This window comes from Diabrotica virgifera, chromosome 6 (genome assembly GCF_917563875.1).
Source record: "Diabrotica virgifera virgifera chromosome 6, PGI_DIABVI_V3a".
Classification (NCBI taxonomy): Eukaryota; Metazoa; Arthropoda; class Insecta; order Coleoptera; family Chrysomelidae; genus Diabrotica; species Diabrotica virgifera.
The window spans coordinates 160698379-160718107 of record NC_065448.1 but is presented as its reverse complement, the minus strand read 5'-3'; the positions used below and the strand labels follow the sequence as shown (position 1 = coordinate 160718107).

Below are 19729 nucleotides of genomic sequence, written 5' to 3'. Positions count from 1 at the left end.
AATAAGGACTTTGAACCGATGCAACTTACAGATCATATTAACAATATATACACGAGTCAAGAAACTTGTGAAGTCGTAACGATTAAGTTCATTTAAAATACTAATTAGGGGGTGATTTTAGGACTAACTTTATTTTGAGCGTAACTTGTTTAATTTTGATGCTAGAATTTTTTTTATAAAACAAAAATGATTTTTTTAACACTTTAAATAAGTTGTAATGAGTTTTCCCCGAAATGTGCTCATTTTTGGTTATTTCACGTTATAATATTCCATTTGGAATTTGACGAATATGAACCTATTTTTCATTAGCTATAACTCTGCTTCTACTAGGTGTAGGGACGTGATATATACACAATTTTTTTAAATTTATTACAGGCTATATTTTTGCTAAGAATGTTTTTTCGACAAAATTCTTACTATTTGAGTTATTTGCGAAAAACCGTCTAAAAGCGTGGTTATTTGGTTAAAAAAATGAACATATTCACTGCCAAATAACTCGAAAAGTATTGACTCAGTGAAAAAACACTATAGAACAAAAGTTACTTAAAATTAGCCAGTTTATCCATTTCCTGACTTTCTTTGGACGAATATTTTTTAACCCCCAAAAGGGGGTGAAAACCACCCCCAGGGCAAAAGCACATATCGGCATAATATCACTTTTTTTCTTTGACTTGTTAGCTATGTGTATGCCAAATTTCATGTCAATCCAAGCAGTTCTTTAAAATTTAGAGGTTTTGCAATATTTTACCGTTAAAGAACGGACTAATATGCAAATTAAGCAAGTCAATCACGTTTAGTTCCTCAAACTCAGACCATTGAGTAATGACGAAACCTTCTTTCATATCCTTCTTATTTCTTTCTTATACAACTCGAAAATCAAATAATTATTAAGCTCTATCACTAAAATCTCCGATAATAATTAAACTTGACTAATAGGGATCCAATCAAGCTTGTAAGTATACATCAAATACACATCGAATTTCATACTTTGCTTACATATCTTGACTTAATAATGTATATACCGTAATCAAAACTCAATTAATACAAACTTTAAGATTACCTCAAAAGGTAACATAATCCGCAACTAATTTCAGTAGTTCAGGTATTAGGCAAGGAAAATTTGTGAAGGTGGAAATAAATTAAGACCGGCGGAAAATTTATAAGAATCTACCTACGTAAAATAAGATTGATATAATATAAGTAAATAATTGATTTTAGTAAATAACTAGAACGTATTTTTGTTCTTCTTTTAACTCCTTTTACCCCCTAGGGTATCGGAGTCTGTGGGTGTCTTGTGTTGGTTGGTATCTAATCTCTTTTTTTATTCTTTATATCTCTCGATGACATTTTTTACTGTGTAGTTTATCCGACTGGCTTTACCTGCTTTTATACAGGGTGTCCAGAATCTCTACCGACAAACGAAGATAGGAGATTCCTCAGATAATTTTAGGACAATTTAACCAAATTCACCTAGTCCCAAAAAGCTTCCTAAGGGAGCTAGAGCTCTTTGAAGATGGCGCCTTTGAATGAGTTTTTCTTAAATACCTTCAGAACGCTTCTAGTTAGAAAAACGAAAATTTGTACGAATATTTATCTTCCAGAGATAAGTCGATTTCATTGTTTGCGAATTTCTTGTACCAGTCATAGGCGTACGGTTTGGGTAGGGCAACGGTTATTTTATCGCATAACTTTTTTGTCTATAATTTTTATACATTTTTGACTCAAGATTATTAAATTGTGAGATATTCTAGTACTAAAAGGTACTCTTGCTTTAAGTCGATACAATAACCGTTTTCTTGAAAAATCGATTTGAAAATTTTTCGTTTTATAAATTAAAAAAAAAATAAAAAAAAAATATTTAGAAAAACGAAAACTGGTACATTTATTTATATTTTAGAGATGACTCGATTTCATTACTTGCAGATTTCTAATATCGATCATATGCGTCCGTTTTGGGTAGGTCAACGGTTATTTTATCGCGATATTTAACTTTTTGTCTTTAATTTTTAAGCATTTTTGACATTATATTAGTAAATTATGAGGTTTCCTAGCACTAAAAGTAACTCTTGTTTTAATTTTGTAAAATACACCGCTTTTTTTAAACTATTTTTAAATTTTTTTTTTTCAAATTCAAATAACGAAAAATTTTCAAATCGATTATTCTAGAAAACCATGTGTCCTACCGACTTAAGTTAAGAGTACCTTTTAGTACAAGAATACCTCAAAGTTTAATAATCCAGAGTCAAAAATGTTTAAAAGTTAAAGACAAAAAAGTTATGCGATAAAATGTCCGTTGCCCTACCCAAAACGGACGCCTATGACCGGTACTACAAATTCTCAATGGATGAAATCGATTTATCTCTGGAAGATAAATACGCCTAGCAATTTCTCTTTTTCTAACTAGAAGCGTTCTGGAGGTATTTAAGAAAAACTAATAAGACGCCATCTTCAAAGAGATCTAGCTCCCTTAGGAAGCATTTTTTGACTAGGTGAATTGGGTTAAGTTGTCTTAAAATTATCTTAGGAATCTCCTGACTTCGTTTGTCGGTAAAGTTTCTGGACACCCTGTATATATATTTTTTTCTTTGCTTTATTATTTTAGTTTCTCTGATTCTCTTTGGCGGCCAATTTGTGCGACTATAAAAGATCATTACTTGCGAGAGATTATCGGATTATATTATGGAATCGGCCAAACAAATGACAGAGAATAACGCTTGGTACATTTCTGTATAGACAATAAATCTACTTGTGACTAATACAGGCTTTCAGCATCCGTAAAGACTATTCACCTGGATATCGGTAGGAAATAGATACGGAAATCAGATTTTATCCTAATAAAAACCAGTTGGAGGGCTGTTGTTAAGGATCTTATGACTTATCAAGGAAAATATTGAAACAAAATTCTCATGAAGCTAAGACACAATCCAAGAACAACAAATACTTCAACTAAATGGCATCTAAAATACAAGGATCCATACAAAAAACGCAATCAAGAAGCTACTTGATCATAACAGTCATGTCATTAAAAAGAGAAGAGTCCTCAAACAACATATGAACAAAAACAAAATCTATATTTCATAATGCCGCGAAAAACATTAAAAAATAAGAGTGATAGGGAAGGCCAAAGGAAACAATGGATAACAGACTACAATGCACTAAAATACAGGATCTTAAATGTCACAGGACTGAACAATGACAATAATAAAGAAGCCTATAAAGTTCTGAATGAATGCTCTAATAAAACTGCTCTGCAAAAGAGATAAGAACACACTCTTGAACGAAATAGAAAGGCGTAAAACCTAACCTAAGACCATAGACATGTTTAAAAAAAAAAAAAAAATAGCCAACACGTTCCTTTACACCAAACCAATTTGCTATACGTAGCAACAAAAACTCCCTCAACGATGATAACGGAACCCTACTCACCGCATAAATATATATTTTGCACAGGTGACAGGTGTAAAGATGATTTGTGGACGATTAATGATGGATGAATGCACAGGTGCCCCAATCGCAACAAGAATATACCAGGTTTGGGACGGAATTTGACGTACACAAAAGTGAGGTTAAAGCAGCAATTATGAGGTAAGTTTGACCAACATCAAGTGTCTTTATTCTCAAACTTCTTTCCTGACGTTTTTGCAAGTATTTCAATAGCAGTATTTCTAATGGTCCTTTCATCTTTTTTTTTGCCCTCTCAAATATTTTGGTTTACTATCTGCCTATAACCTTTCAGTTCTTACATTTATGTACATCTTCATTTCTTTTTATAAAATATTCTCTTTCTGAGTAGGTAATTTTGTTTACTTTTGTCGTACTAAGTTGAGTTTTTTTTTTGAAAGAATGTGTTAACAATCCCATATCTAACGGTGTTACTAATTCAAGTATCCTCTCCAGCTTCGTTTCTGTTTGCAAAACCTATTCCTGTATGTATTGCTCCATATCATATCATACATATCTTTAATTGACCCATGTGTGCACTAAAATCACCTCCGATGCAAACTTACTTCTCTGAGGGAATATCACTCAGTATCAGTCTTTTAGACAGTCCTATCAGGGAAAGTGAATCAATCCCTGCCCTCCGTAGATTCCAGGGGTTCCCTGGCCCGGGGAACTAGAACCTGCTTAGGGTCCCTTGTCTAGGGTTACAGATGAAGACCACAACGGTAGGCATGGCGAAAAAGAAGATCTTTGATACGGCGTGTATGGCGGAGGTGGCGACCCCTAATTTTAGGGTTAGCATAAAATTAAACGTAGCGTCTGATACAACAACTAGACCAAGAAGCCAGTAAAGTTGGATTAAATATGAATTACAGCAAAACAAAAGTGATAAAAAATCAAGAAAATGTTTTTTTTTAATATTGGCATTGTTAAGTTTTGGTTCATTTTTGGTAATTATTGTCAATTTTTTGTATTGTAACTGTTAAGTAGGTATATTTATTTCGTTGAAATTATATTATAATAGAAGTATAACTTCTTACGTGCGTACAAAGTACACACACACTCTTTTTTTCTTGAGTAGTCTATGAATTGTAGTGAATATGCCTATCTAATTTAAAAATAAAATAATTCTACCGTACTTCCAAAAAAAATGTGTTTGTGATATTGATTTCAACCCCTTCGACCCCCCCCTTAAGGATAGCTATGACACGATTTTGATAGGCAACCCATGCTAGAAATATTTGTCTATGTATGAAATTTAATAAAAAAATGTTTAATCTGTCAAGCAGCATAGTACATTTTGCTCCTATTCGGATCTCATACTATTAGCAAATATTATAGAAAAATCTTTTAAAATTAAACTATAATTTTATTTTGCATCAAATTGAAAATACATTTGCGCCACCTAATATTCATATAATTAGCTCTTTTATAGCTGGAATATTGTTTGGATTACTCGCATTTTTTAGCGAGTTTAGCGGTTTTTTATATCTGTTTCTCTTATACAGATAATAAGGGTATTTATTAATCAGTTAATAGTTATTTCCACTCTCATATCGCTTATGCCTGAACTACGAATCTCAGTTTGTTCGGTAACTAATATAAGTAACCCTATTAACATGATAAAATTAGACACATACCATCTAGTAAGCTATTACCCGCCAGAACCGGAAGAAAACCCAGACTTGAACACCGTCGACGGTCCTTATAGACCCCTGGATAGGCCGGGAATTAGCATCGATCGGCCGGGAATGAGGCCCTTATCCCTCAGACCCGTTCAACACGAAGACGACGATTACGACGTGTACGATAACGAAGGACCGTACGCCGAAGAGCCGCATAATATTAGGGGTAAACTTACTAATTTTATCGTTTTTTTATTGGCTGTATATTACACTATATATTTAATGTCTTCTGCAATATTCATAAAGTACCACACGCACGCTGAAGCATTTTTATGTATATCTATAAGATCTGCACTAGCCTAAGCTATAGAGAAAAAAAAGTGCATTAATTATTATTGAATTTTTGAAACCAGTACAGCATTATGAAGGGCGATTCCTGGAGTAACCTCGAAGTGCGTGCAACTTAAAATTATTGGTTATAATTTTTTTATGACACTTCTAAAGGTGCAAAAACGGTCTTTTTTGTTAATTTTTATTTTTATTTTTATTGTATTAAATTAATATATATGTTAGGGTTAAATGATCACAATATTATGATGGTAAAAAAAGATTTAATTTGAGCTTTGCTAAATTAAATTTGACCCAATAATTTATGCAAAATTAACGATTCAATGTCCAAAAATGTTAATTTTTCGCCATTATTAATTTTTGAAATAACTCTTGTAAAGATTCTCGTTTTATGCACAAAGTATTATAGTCGACGGTAATAAGGTTTTTTAGATGACACTCGAGCAGCCAGGGTACTGAAGCGTTTTTTCGACAGGTAATACCTATAAGAGCAAATTGTAACTATTTCCTGCGTAGGTCCTGGCGGCCATTTTTATTTATAAACAATTAAGTGTCAAAAATGGCATTTTTCCCTTTTTTTCAAATCAATGTAAAACAGTGAAACTTATGGTTTTTTTAGTACAAACATCTTTGAGATTATGGAAAAAGCTTTAAAATGACGTATTACAAAATTTGATATACTCATTTATTGTTAATATAATTGCGAAAAAAGATCGGAATTGCAAAAAAAATTAATTTTGCAATATCTATTGTAAAAATTAGTATACAGCTTTGTCATTTTTGTCATATTAGGTTCTTTGGTGCTTAATATGTGATAAAAATTTCAAAGCTATTCATTCAATTGTTTAAATTTTATTCAAATTGTTTTTCCCAGAGAGCATTTTTTTTGCAATAACATAAGTCAGAAAAAAATGACGTTAGAACCATTCCACAGGTGTCAAATGAAAGAGCATGAGTTATATTTTCAACTTGGTGTAAAAAAAGCGAATAAAAAATGCATTTATTAGTAATAAATAATTATGCAAAAGTATCGTGAATCTTTCCTTATAAACTTTTTATTTTGTTATATAAAAAATTATATATATTTATTACAATTTTTTATCAATTATGATATAACATTACTTGGTAGTTGTTCACTTAAAACAGGGTAAAAAAGTTATTTTTTTTGGAAAAAGTTATTCAAAAAGTTTGTTAGGAAAGATTTACGATACTTTTTCATAATTATTTATTACTAATAAATGCACTTTTTATTCGCTTTTTTTAAACCAAGTTGAAAACATAGCTCATGCTCTTCCATTTGACACCTGCGGTATGGTTCTAACGTAATTTTTTTCTGACTTATGTTATTGCAAAAAAAATGTTATCTGAGATAAACAGTTCGAATAAAATTTAAACAATTGAATGAATCGCTTTGAAATTTTTATCACATATTAGGCACTAAAGAACCCACATTTGACAAAAAATTCAAACTTGTACACTAATTTTTACAACAGTTATTGCGAAAATAATTTTTTTTGCAATTCCGATATTTTTTCGCAATTATACTAACAATTAATGAGTATATCAAACTTTGTAGCATATAATTTTAAAGTTTTCTCCGTAATCTCAAAGATATTTGTACTAAAAAAATCAATCATTAGATTCACTGTTTTCCATTGATTAGAAAAAAAAGGAAAAATGCCATTTTTTGACAGTTAATTGTTTATAAATAAAAATGGCCGCCAGATCCTACGCAGGAAATAGTTACAATTTGTTCCTATAGCTACTACTTGTCGAAAAAACGCTTCAGTACCCTGGCTGCTGAAGTGTCACGCACAGGGTATATTTTTGTCTTATTACCCTGGCCTATTATATTATAGGTAGCTCTTTTATAAAGTAGTATCGCAGTTAAAGGCCTATATTTTATGAGAAACTGATTTTTATTTATAAAACACCGCTATTTACAATAAAAAACGTGATGAAAGTTAACTAAAGCTCCATTTTCCCGGCCCCTTTTGATTTCCCGGGAATCGAGAGTTGGTAATTTGGATTTCCCGGGAATCGGGAAATTTAAAAATAAAAAAAAATTGTTTTGTTCTAATTTTTCAATGCAATTAGTATAAAAAATTTGATTACAAATTAACAATGTTTAGAAAAATTCAAAAATTTAAAAGGAAATTAAAAATATTAAAGAAAATTTTAAAAATAGAAAAATTATAAATTTGTGTAATCTGAATTTTCGTTGTTTTTATTATTGAAATATGTTAAAAAAAAAACATAAATTGTTGACTCTTTCTGTTGATGTAGGTCTGATGCTTTTTAGTGAAGTGAGTAATTTTTTAAACTTCAGGTCAGCTGATTTGCACTAATCTAATACGGTAATAAATTTCCTATGTACTAATAAATGAATCGGATCGTCGCATAAATAAAAGAATGTTTATGCTGACGGATGTGATACATTCTGATTTTACCCCAAAATTGTAAGGTTTAACCCAGGAGCAGTCGCGCCAAAAAATCTAACATTTTATCCTCTTCCGCGATAACTTGAAGAAAAATTGTGTATCATCATAACTTTTCACTCGTAAGTGCCTCGAGGAAGATTGTAGTAATGCGTGGGAATTAAAAAAAAAAAAATTAAGTTTTTTTTATTTTTTATTTTTTTTTGTGAAATTTACGACTTTGGTGAGAACCAATTAGCTTTAAAATTTTTAGAAATAGATATTTTTAACGTAACAAGTCAATAAAAATATTATACAATAGAAATTTCTTTTAAATTCGCATTTAAATTCGTATTCTGAGATTTTTTCTCTACGCGCGACTACTTACGTGACAGAAGTGAGCGCGACTGCTCCCGGGTTAAAATATAATTGAAAAATAAATATTTTAAGTGGAATGATTTAAAATGATTATCAAGCAGAGATAATAATTGTATCAGAATCATTTATTCATTGTGAGTTAGTAAAATCTCCGCTCATAATTTAAAATAAAATATTTTTCTACAACCGTGGTAAAAATGCAATTTTTAGCACTCCATACGAGCGTTAAAAATCCTACTATAAGGCACTAGTGCTTTAAAAAAATTTTAAGGCACTGCAGTTCGTATTGACCGTATAGGGAATTTTGATGTAATGTCAAAAAAATTATAAAATGGAATGTCAGTCAAGTTCAAGTAAAAGTTTTTGTAGATATTGTCTTGTAATTACGTTTGTAGAAAAAATATTGTATGATATGCGTGTTAAAAAGTACATTTTTAAGGCACTCATGTGAATTGCAGAACTCGGTATCGCTCATTCTGCAAACTTTCACATGCGTGCCTTAAACGTGTACTTTTAACACTTATATCATAAATAACTATTAAAATCCCGGGAAATCTGTAAAAATTCCTGGGAATCGGGATTTACATTTTTTACTGATTTCCCGGGAAATGTGTCCCAGGAATTTCCCGGGAATGCAGCTCTAAAGTTAACCGTTTTTCCAAGTAACCAAAATCGGTCGGTGGTCGGGGAAATCTTCTCCTGTCAGTCCGATGAGAAAAAACTTAATTCAGAACTTCAAATCCGCGGTGCTCGGAAAAATATATCTCGGAAAAATATAGCATAATATCTCCTTTAAATGTGGACCAATTTTACTCTTTTTTTATTTGCAGTAGTGGAAAATTCTGTGAACATTGGTGATATATTTTTTCGCTGCTAAAACTTAAATGACTCTTATTATTTGTTGTTAAATTGCTTAATCATATTTATTTTACAACAACTTAGTTCAAAAATTAAATATGTCTAAAAATTACATCGATCCATAAACTATTTGTAGCCTGATCAAGGAACACAAAACTTTACGAAAACCTCAAAAAAAAATAAAGGAAGGATGAAAAATTTGAGAATATGTAGTTGAAATTATCTATTATTATACAAGAAAAAGTTTACAATTCTATATTCCCTCCATTTTACAATTTTTTTTATTTAATTTAAAAGTATTTTGCAATCTGTTGAGTGTCAACAATAAACAAAAGTAATGACATTGACTAAGGACAAAAAAGATTTTACCCACTGGTAAATACAATTTTTATAAAGTTGTGTGGAAAATAATTACATTTTATAACTACTAACTAATTAGTTTAAAAGTTTACTCTAAATGGTAATGTTGTTCTGAAGCTATTTCCTTGTGGCATTTTTATAATTACGTATTTTTTATGGGAAATAAGCCACAATTTTACTAAAAAATGAATTTATTAACGTTTCGAAGCCCAAATCGGGTTTCGTTGTCAAAATACAAAATACAATAGAATAGTATTTTGTATTTTGACAACGAAACCCGATTTGGGCTTCGAAACGTTAATAAATTCATTTTTTAGTAAAATTGTGGCTTATTTCCCATAAAAAATACGTAATTATCTAAATGGTAAGTCCGCAATGGTTTGAACCTCTTTAACCTACGCTGTTCTTGGAAATTGTCTAGGGGGTTAAGTGCATTTTACAAAAATGGAGGGGAGTACACCATACACCCTTCTCGGGGGTAAAAAATATATATTCAAAATAAGTTCGGAATTGGATGAAATTACTAAGTCTAAGCAACTTTTATTCTATAGGGTTTCTTCACTAAGTCAATACTTTTCGAGTTATTTGCGAACGAATATATTCATTTTGAACAAAAAAAAACAACATGTTTTTGGACGTTTTTTCGCAAATAACTCAAAAAGTAAGAATTTTATCGAAAAAATAATTTTAGCAAAAGTGTAGCTTATAAAAAATTTAAACAAATAATGTATGCATGAAGTCTAATGAAAAGTAGGTTCTTATTCGTCAAATTCCAAATCGAATATTTCAATGTGAAATAACCAAAAATCGGAGCACTTTTCGGGAAAAGCTCATTACAACTTTTTTAAAGTGTTTATTTTTGTTTTTTTTTTAACTTCTAACATTATAGGTGAGTGAGTTACGCTCCAAATATTGTTGGTCCTATTTTTTGGTGAAAAAAAAATCGCGAAAATCACCCCCTTATCAGCATCCCAAATAAAATTAATGGTTACTGCCTCACAAGTTACTTTGCTTATTTATTCTTTAGATTATGATCTGCAAGATTTCAAAAATTACATTTTTTGAGACGTCATGTCATTTGAATTAAATTTTTGAGATTTTTTTTAATGAAACATCATTTAATAAGATGCTTGAAAGGTAACTTATGCAAAATTGAGAGTTTTATACGAAAAATTGTATTAATTACACATTTTTAAATCATTTTTAAACAAAATTCATGTAAGGCTCACTTTCCGCCCACACCGTACTTATGCCCATAAATTTTATTTCTTTCTATTATAACCATAAGATAGCTTAATTATTCTTCTTTCACGTTCAATTTGTAAAATTTCATTTGATCCATTAGTTAAAGAATTACATTAAAATAACTCAACCGTGCACTTCGCCGTACGCTAGTTTATAGTGCGCCAATGTTTGTGAGAAGGGTGACTTTACCGTTATAAATAAAAAATTATAGAAGATACAGATTTAATTTTAGAAAATTCTTTATATAAGGATTTTTTGTAAAATTTTCTGAATGAATTTTTCAATGGTCAAGTCAGTTTTTTTCTAGAATTTATATTTTCGTAGTTATTTAAAAAAACATCTAATTTCGTAGTTCATTCGTTTAATAAAAAATGAAGCACCCACTTCTCGAGTAGAACTTTTTGATATGTTGTTTATCAAACATTTCTTAGTGAAATTACAAAAAAATCTTATTTGATTTTTTCCGAAGTGAAAATCTATATGCACTCCCCTATTCATATTTTACTGATTTTACCTTGAAATACTGATATGGATACAATAAAAATAAAAATAATAAAAAAGACCGTCTTCTGCGCCCTAAAAGTGCCACAAATTAATTATAATCAATAATTTGGAATGCTCAAAATCATTCATTTGTGCCACTACAGCTTACATATCCTGGAAATCAAAGAGCGCTATAAATAATGATACATAATAGTCCTTAGACTTTTCTGTTAATAAAAACTTATCACTAATTCTTAGATTTCGGTCTAAAACCAACTCGGTATTTTTATTAATATTCACAAATTTTGCTGCTAGTTTGACAAGTTTAGATAAGAGTTTTTAGGTCTAACTTATTCGGAGTAACCTAGTTAACTAACAGAATATATAATTCGGCTTTATGATAGCTGAGTTGAGAGTCTTGATGATAGGTAAATTGAGTCCCGTGTCTACCTGGGGCTTAGTCGTGGTCCGTAATTTACACATTTACACCTAAAATATTTAAACAAGTGTGTGTGTGAGAGAGAAAAAATGGCTTGGATGCGGGTCCGTTAGCCACAATTTTTTATTTTATTTTTACCTCAATATATTAGTTTTGTTATATTTATACCTATTTCACTTAAATGACTATATTTGTTTCTCTCAAGTAGTTAATGAGTAATTTAAATATTTCCATTTTATGACAACTTATTAGATATTCTATACTGATTGGAAAATCAACTTGTGTTTGTCGTAAATTGTAATATAATTGATTTATATATCTCTCGTTAATTTTGCATTCAAAGAAAATATGGTTCAAATCTCTAATCGAAACATTATCACAAAAACAGACTGATGAATTAACTATTCCTAATGTGTGCAGATGTGCCTCATATTTTCCGTGTCGAGTTTTTAATCTGACGGTAGTAGAAATATCTTGCTTTGGCAGGTTATACTTAAATATGTATTCAGGTGGCGGAGGAAGTTCTTGATGTAAAGGAAAATATAAATTTTTTGATATGCTTGAAATATTTTTCCATTGTGTTTTCCATATTTTATTTATTCTAGCTTTGACATCATTTATTGCATCTGTCGATAAGATCTGAGTTAGAATCTCACCATTTTTAATTGCTTCTTTGGCCAACTCATCCACTTTCTCATTACCCAGTATACCGGCATGCCCTTTTGCCCATAAAAATACTACTTCCACTTTAGACAAATTATTTTTTATATTACATAAAATTTTTGATTTGTATGAACTAAAATCAGTGTTTTAAATTGCATATATTGCAGATCTGGAGTCTGTTATTATCACAGCTTTTTCAATATTATTCTCTTTGATCCATTCTAGAGCTTTTCCGATGGCTATAATCTCAGCTGTAAAAATAATACTAATACTAGATAATTTGTAATTATTATGTTGATGGGTATTTTGCACATACATAGCACATCCTACTCCTGTTTGATTTTTAGAACCGTCTGTGTAAATTACTGTGTAATCCACAAAGTCGCTCAGTATAGATTTTACTACATATAGTATATTATATTTTACTCGCTCAGTATAGATATTTAAACAATATAACCTAAAATTACATACTAAATCATTTATTTAACTAAAGGACCCCGCAACAGGCCTTATGGAAAAAGTGGTCCCGGTCAAATTTAACGAAAGTTCTGTCAAAATACTTCTCGACGCGCGACGTGTAGATTAAAAAAGTCCATGGGACCTGGGTCTGAATAGCTACTATTCTCGAGCTACAGCCTTCTGAAGTTATTGGATTCGAGTGCTCGGTTTACGTTAAGTGCACTAATTCACGCTCAAATGAACGAAAATATGTATTATTGGAAGAAGAGAGACTCATTTTCTTCATGCATACTTGTATGTTGTATATGAATTCGTGGTCAAAGAGAAGTCCTCAGAAAACTAAAAAGTGCGTGTTATCATGTTTTCATAAATGCTTAACAGTTATGCAATACCAGTAAAGCTGCCGTTTCGCCTGATCTGTACAAAACTATTGAATGGTGGCGGATCTAGGGGGAAATGGGGGAATCCCACCGTAACACATTCCACAACTAAAGAAAAAATTGTTGAAACATAAAAATACATTAGCTGACATGAAACTTGTCCCGCATATTAGATACAGGGTGATTAATTAGTGGGGTAAAACTCAATAGATCGGCTATAGTAATAGATAGCAATAAAAGTTAATAATAAAAATTATAGACAACTTTGGGATTCATATTACAAAATTAGTATAAATGTTACAGGGTCTTCGATAACTGAGTGGCAGACCAAACTTATGTTTTTTAAAGGGAACACCCTGTATTTTATTTTATATTAGAAATCTCCTTAACTGCCCCATCAAAAAAAATATAAAGGTTTGTTATGTTATACAGGGTACGTGCAAAGTTATAACCAATTTTTTATGAAAATTGTAAAAGTTCAACATCGTGTATAACAGAAATGGTTTATTGGTGCCATATTTTTTTGTTGATTGTCAAAATTTTCAAAACTGATTAACATTACTAATTTTCTTTATACCTAATACAGGGTGAGTTAGAACGCAAGTACATTATTGTTTCAGTAATTTTAAATGGAACACCCTATATTTTATATTACTATTGAACAGTACCATTACCATACTTTAATTTTTATGTAACATTCCCTATGTCTAAATTTATCTAATGCCTAAATATCTCGAATAGTTTTCGAGATATTTTCATTTTTAGAGCAAATTATTAATAAGTGTTTAAATTTTTCCAAATTTTAAGTAAGCCATGACTGAGTGGTCGAAAACTGTTATTGTGTTATTAAATAGTTGAGATGAATATTACTGTTAGGGAAATGGTAAATCTGGCCGGATATTGGGGAGTGCAATAAAAATGCATTATTATCAGTAAGAATTTATCATGGGTTCCCTGGAAGACGACAACCTACAAAAGCAATTTTTGAAAGATTGAAGGATCAGTTTAACCGCACTGGTACAGTTAGATATGAAAAACACGAACGAACAAAAAGTACTGTAACAAAGGAAAACGAAATAGATGTGTTTCTGGCAGTTACTAAGATCCACATACAAGTATTCGAAATATTTCCAAAGAAAAAAACAAACTTACAACTCTGTGCAAAGAATTCTTGCAAAAAAACACAATGCACCCTTACCGCATTCAAATGCACCAAGAATGAATTCAGGAAGATTTTGAAAAGAGAATATTGTTTTGTGAATGGGCCTTAGATAAAATCAATTAACAGAGAGATTTCTTGGATAATGTACTATTTGGAGATGAAGCTACGTTTCATAAAATCGGTTCAGTCATGGCTTACCTAAAATTTGGAAAAATTTAGACACCTAATTAATAATTTGCTCTGAGAAATGAAAATATCTCGAAAACTAATAAATCTAGACATAGGGAATATTATATAAAAATTAAAGTACGGTAATGGTACTTTTCAATAGTGATACAAAATATAGGGTTTCCTATTTAAAATTACTGAGCAAATGATGTACTTGCGTTTTGACTCACCCTTCATTTGATATAAAGAAAATTAACAGGAGCAATCATTTTTGAAAATTTTGACAATCAATAAAAAGATATGGCACCAATTTTTATTTATACAGGATGTTGAATTTGTTACAATTTTCACATAAAATTGGTTATAACTTGGTACATACCCTGTATAACATAACAAACCTTTATATTTTTTTGATGGGGCATATTAAGGAGATTCCGAATATAAAATAAAATACAGGGTGTTCCATTTAAAAAAAAACATAAGTTTGGTCTGCTACTCGGTTATCGAACACCCTGTAACATTCTAATTTTGTAATATGAATCTCAAAGTTGTCTACAATTTTTGTTAATACCTTTTATTGCTATCTATTACTATAGCGGATCTATTGGGCTTTACCCCACTAATCAATCACCCTGTATAATACAAGGTATAATACTACAATATCAGATATGATACATATCAGATATAAGACAAGTAGATAACATGGACCTGATCTCAGTACGAAAAAAACAAAGTACCTGGTAGTCAGGAAACGCTAAATATTAATTTAGTCCAGGAACCGAAGCTTTTCACCTCGCAATTTATACAGAATGGATCGATTTGCTTGAAAATTTGAGAATAAGTAGTAGATAGTCCAAGGATCAAAATCTATATGATGCCGAAAGGCGCTTTTACCATGGGGGTGGTTGCCACCCCACTTCGGGGGTTGAAATTTTTTATTATATTTTGACAACAAAAGTTGGTAAAAACATTTATTCTAAGCAAAAAATCTTCTATACATTTTTTTGATAAAATTAATAGTTTTCGATTTATTCGCTATCGGAACTGTTAGTTTTATATCGAAAAAAATCAATGTTTCTTGATATATACTTGATATAAAATAATACAATGGTATTATTTTTTGAGAGTAAATTAAATGTAAGACCAAATACTTACGATGTCGGGATAGTATCACAAGGTTTTTTTTTTTTTTTCCTGGTTTTCCCTTGTGATTTACTATGAAGTCTCTAACGCGAGAATTTTACTGTCGTTGCATTTGGTTGTCTTTTTAAAGACAGATCACATGCTATAATTTTTTTGTGACGGATATTCTTGAGTTGGGGTTGATTTCATGTAATCGAATGAACTATCTTTCAGTAAGTCGTCCCAGGAACGCAACTCATAAATATTGGCAATATCATTTTAAAGTCTTCTACTTTAAAATGTATAATATATGTCTAAATTGCCAATATAAATGAGTCAGATTAAATAAATTATTAGAAGAATTTTTTTGCTTAGCAACAAAATTTTTGTTTATTTAGTAATATTTTGTATTTTGACAACGGCACCCGATTTGTGCGTCGAAACGTTAATAAAATTATTTTTTCATTTTAATTGTGGCTTATTTCCCATATAAATAATTAATGATATATACTCATTTACTATTCACTCAATTTTTACCATAGAAAAATGGTTTTAACACCATGTTCTTTAGAATTAAATAACCTACAATTTCTTATTAAAAAATTTTTTAGTATATCTGATGGTAATCTTTCTATTCTGAAGAAAACGGCATCTTTTACCAAACTACAAAAATATTCGCTTTTAACTCCAGTTTTTTTTTAAACTAATCATTCTAAGCCAGTCAAACTTCTAGAATCTATTACTAATACATAAATAAAGAAAACTGAATAAGGCCAATGACTAAAAACACCGCTAACTTACATTATTATCCTTCCAATTTGATTTTTCCTTTTTTTTTTCAAAAAAATATATTGATTTCTTAACCGCAACTTTTTTATTTTTTATTTTAGAAAGCTTACTAAAAAATAATTTTGTAGGGGTTTACAAGGTCTATAAGGCTTTTGATATTAAATCCTTTTAAAATCCTCGACCGCAAAAATTGGTGATTTTGAAAGGGTTGGTAAAGGTGGTTTTTGCATGTTATTACAAGTTTTAATTGTTAATAGCTCACTCAATTTTTGCCGTAGGAAAAATGTTTGCAAACCATGTTCTTAGGAATTAAATAAGCTACAATTTCATATTTAAACATTTTTTCGTATCTCTAAGGCTAATCTTTCTATTCTGAAGAAAAAGCATTTTTTACCAAACTCCAAAAATTCGTTATTCGCTTTTTAACTCCATTTTTTTTTTCAAAACTAAACATTATAAGCCGGTCAAACTTTTAGAACCTATTAATAATACATAAATAAAGAACACCAAATAAGGACAATGACTAATATTAATTAGGGTGGTGATTAGGGAGTTGCTTCCAATCACTTTTTCACTGAAAAAAATAGAGACTAACATTCTTTTCATTATAAGTCACTTAATTTTTGAGCTAGAGACTTTTTTTATTACTGGAGATAGATATTTGTAGATACTTTAAGTTAGTTTGAACACGTTATTCTCGAAAAATGCATAGTTTTCCCGTCTTTTGACTTTGAAACTACAATTTTAAGCATTTGACGAAGAAGAGCTAACATAAAATAAAGTATAGCTCGATTACTATTGGTCTTAAAGAAAATAAAAAAAACGGTTTTGTTTATTTTTTCAAAAGGTACATTTTTGTTAAGCAAAGTTGTTTTGATAAAACGAAAACTTTTTGATTTATTAGCAGAAAACTGAATAAAAACATTGATTGTTTCGATTTAAAACTAACACTTTCGATAGCGAATAAGTCGGAAATTATTAATTTTATCAAAAAAATGTATAGAACGTTTTTTGCTTAGAATGAATGTTTTTACCAACTTTTGTTATCAACATATAATAAAAAATTTCAACCCCCGAAGTGGGATGGCAACCACCCCCATGGTAAAAGCGCATTTCGGCATCATATAGATTTTGATCCTTGGACTATTTACTACTTATTTTCAAATTTTCAAGCAAATCGATCCATTCTGTAAAAATTGCGAGATTTTGTCCTATTTTAAACTTCATTACTTGGACTAATTACAATTATTTATAAAAAAATTAGGTTAAAGTCATCTTCGACTATCTGTACATTAAGACTTGCTGATTTCGGTTAGATACATCATAATATTCGTATTAACTAACGACCTATCAGAATACTTAACATTGGTTTGATGTCTTGCAAAGCCTTAAAACCATAACACATTGGTTATATGAGCACAAGTACCAACAGTTTTCGCGCCAGATTGACAGGTACAGTAGTACCTGCTAATCGTTTCTTCTGCAGACTCATGTTCATCATTCTCTTCATCAACCATGTAAGATATGAATATTTGGTGTTTTGTAGCTTGCCGAAACCTAGAAAATATTCGAACTCTTTTGCATCTCCGTTGAGGATGACACGAAGTCCTTGCCTATTGCAAATGAGTATAATATGACTATGAGTATTATACCTAACCATTTAAGTAAAGAGACGAAATGACAAATCATATTACATTTTTGTTTAAAATACAGAGAGTAAAGTTTATTATGATTATAAGTATGAATATTATAGTTATAAAAGTAACCCCACATCATTATTCTCCATAACATTTTGTATTAAAAAGTTCATCATAATTATCTCTAGAGCCCCTGGTCGACCTCGGCCCGTTCGAGAATCAGCTTCCATTCCTTCTTATCCTTCGCCTTGGTTTTACAATTTCTTAACACTTGTAACTCGTCTTCCACCTGGTCCTTAAATCGTACTCTATGTCTACGTCTTTCCCTCACACCATCCGGTCTTTGGTTATAAATGTGTTTTGACAACTCCATCTCGATCATTCTCGTTAAATGAAGAACAATTTTTTTCTTTAATTCTGGAGCATATTACGAGTTCTCTGCAATAAAGACCTTAGCTTAGAACTGAGAGTAAGAGCTTTGAGATGCTACTTGTTCTCGATACTAAAATATGGACTTGAAAGCTGGACATTAAGCAAGAACACATAAATAAGCTACAGTCATTTGGAATGTGGTGTTACAGAAGGATGCTTAGAATAGAATGGACAGAGAAGAAAACGAACATGGAAATATTGCGAGAAATGGGTAAAGAATGCGAAATAATAAACACAATAAAAATAAAAAAGTTACAATATCTGGGACACGTAATGAGGGGACCGCGATATCAAATGCTAAGACTGATAATACAGGGAAAGTTCAGAGGCGTAAGGAGTATAGGAAGAAGGAGGGTGTCATGGTTGAAGATTTTAAGGGACTGGTTTAAATGCAGTTCTATAGAACTCTTTAGAGCAGCGGTAGATAGAGTAAAGATAGTGATGATGATATCCAACCACCGATTAGGAGACGGTGGTTGGTGAAGAAGAAGACGATGTTACGGGTAGAAATACCCCATTCCTCCCTAGATCCGCCACTGTTTAGTAGTTTTCTAAAAATAAGGCGGAAGCATTCACTTTGCAGCATTCATCAAAACATGATAATTCTTATATCGCTCTAGCAGCACATTTTATATCGCACTTCTTTAGTTTTCTGAGGATTTTTCGGAGGTTTTGTGAAGACTAAAATAAGATGCATCTATTTTTGACCACGAATTCATATACAACACGCAAGTATGCATGAAGAAAATGAGTCTCTTTTCTAACAATAATAAACATTTACGTTAACTTGAACGTGAATTAGTGAACTAAACGTAAACCAAGCAGTCGAATCAAATAACTTCAGAAGGCTGTAGCTCGAGATTAGTAGTTATTCAACCCAGGTCCCATGGACTTTTTTAATCTACACATCGAGAAGTATTATTGACAACTTTCGTTAAATTTGACCGGTACCACTTTTACATAAGGAGTGTTGCGGATGCGGGGTCCATTTCCACCTACAATTTTTAGCAAATTATTCCATTATTAGATAATTTTAAAATTTGTTCATCTAAAATTTTTTTGGTTTAAGGGTTTGTGCAGGATAATTGTTTATTATTTTTTTATGTAGACTTCTAATTTTACCATAAAACTTTTTAAGAGTTGTAACAGACTTTAAAAGTCTGAAAGTTGTAATAGACTATGAAAGTCTATTAAAACTCTGAAAAATTGAAAAATGGAGGATGACAAATTAAAATAATGCAAGAGTAATCCTCGAATGAAAACTCTCACATGCATTCGTCGTCCCCTGCAATGGATATCTCCTCCCACATTTCTGACGAAAAC

The 19729-nt window shown here is 30.7% G+C and overlaps 1 protein-coding gene across 3 annotated transcripts in view; it reads left to right on the top strand.

The window, feature by feature from the left end:
- Positions 1-19729, top strand: part of LOC114335645 (serine proteinase stubble) — a 303061-nt gene that overhangs the window by 182431 nt on the left and 100901 nt on the right. For 2 of the 3 annotated variants that reach the window (XM_028285919.2, XM_028285909.2), the window contains one exon: positions 5074-5292. The exons of the other annotated variant lie outside the window; for it this stretch is intronic. In XM_028285919.2, coding sequence (XP_028141720.1) covers positions 5074-5292 — 219 coding nt within the window. The remainder of the gene's footprint in view (positions 1-5073; positions 5293-19729) is intronic. 3 annotated transcript variants of the gene reach the window in all.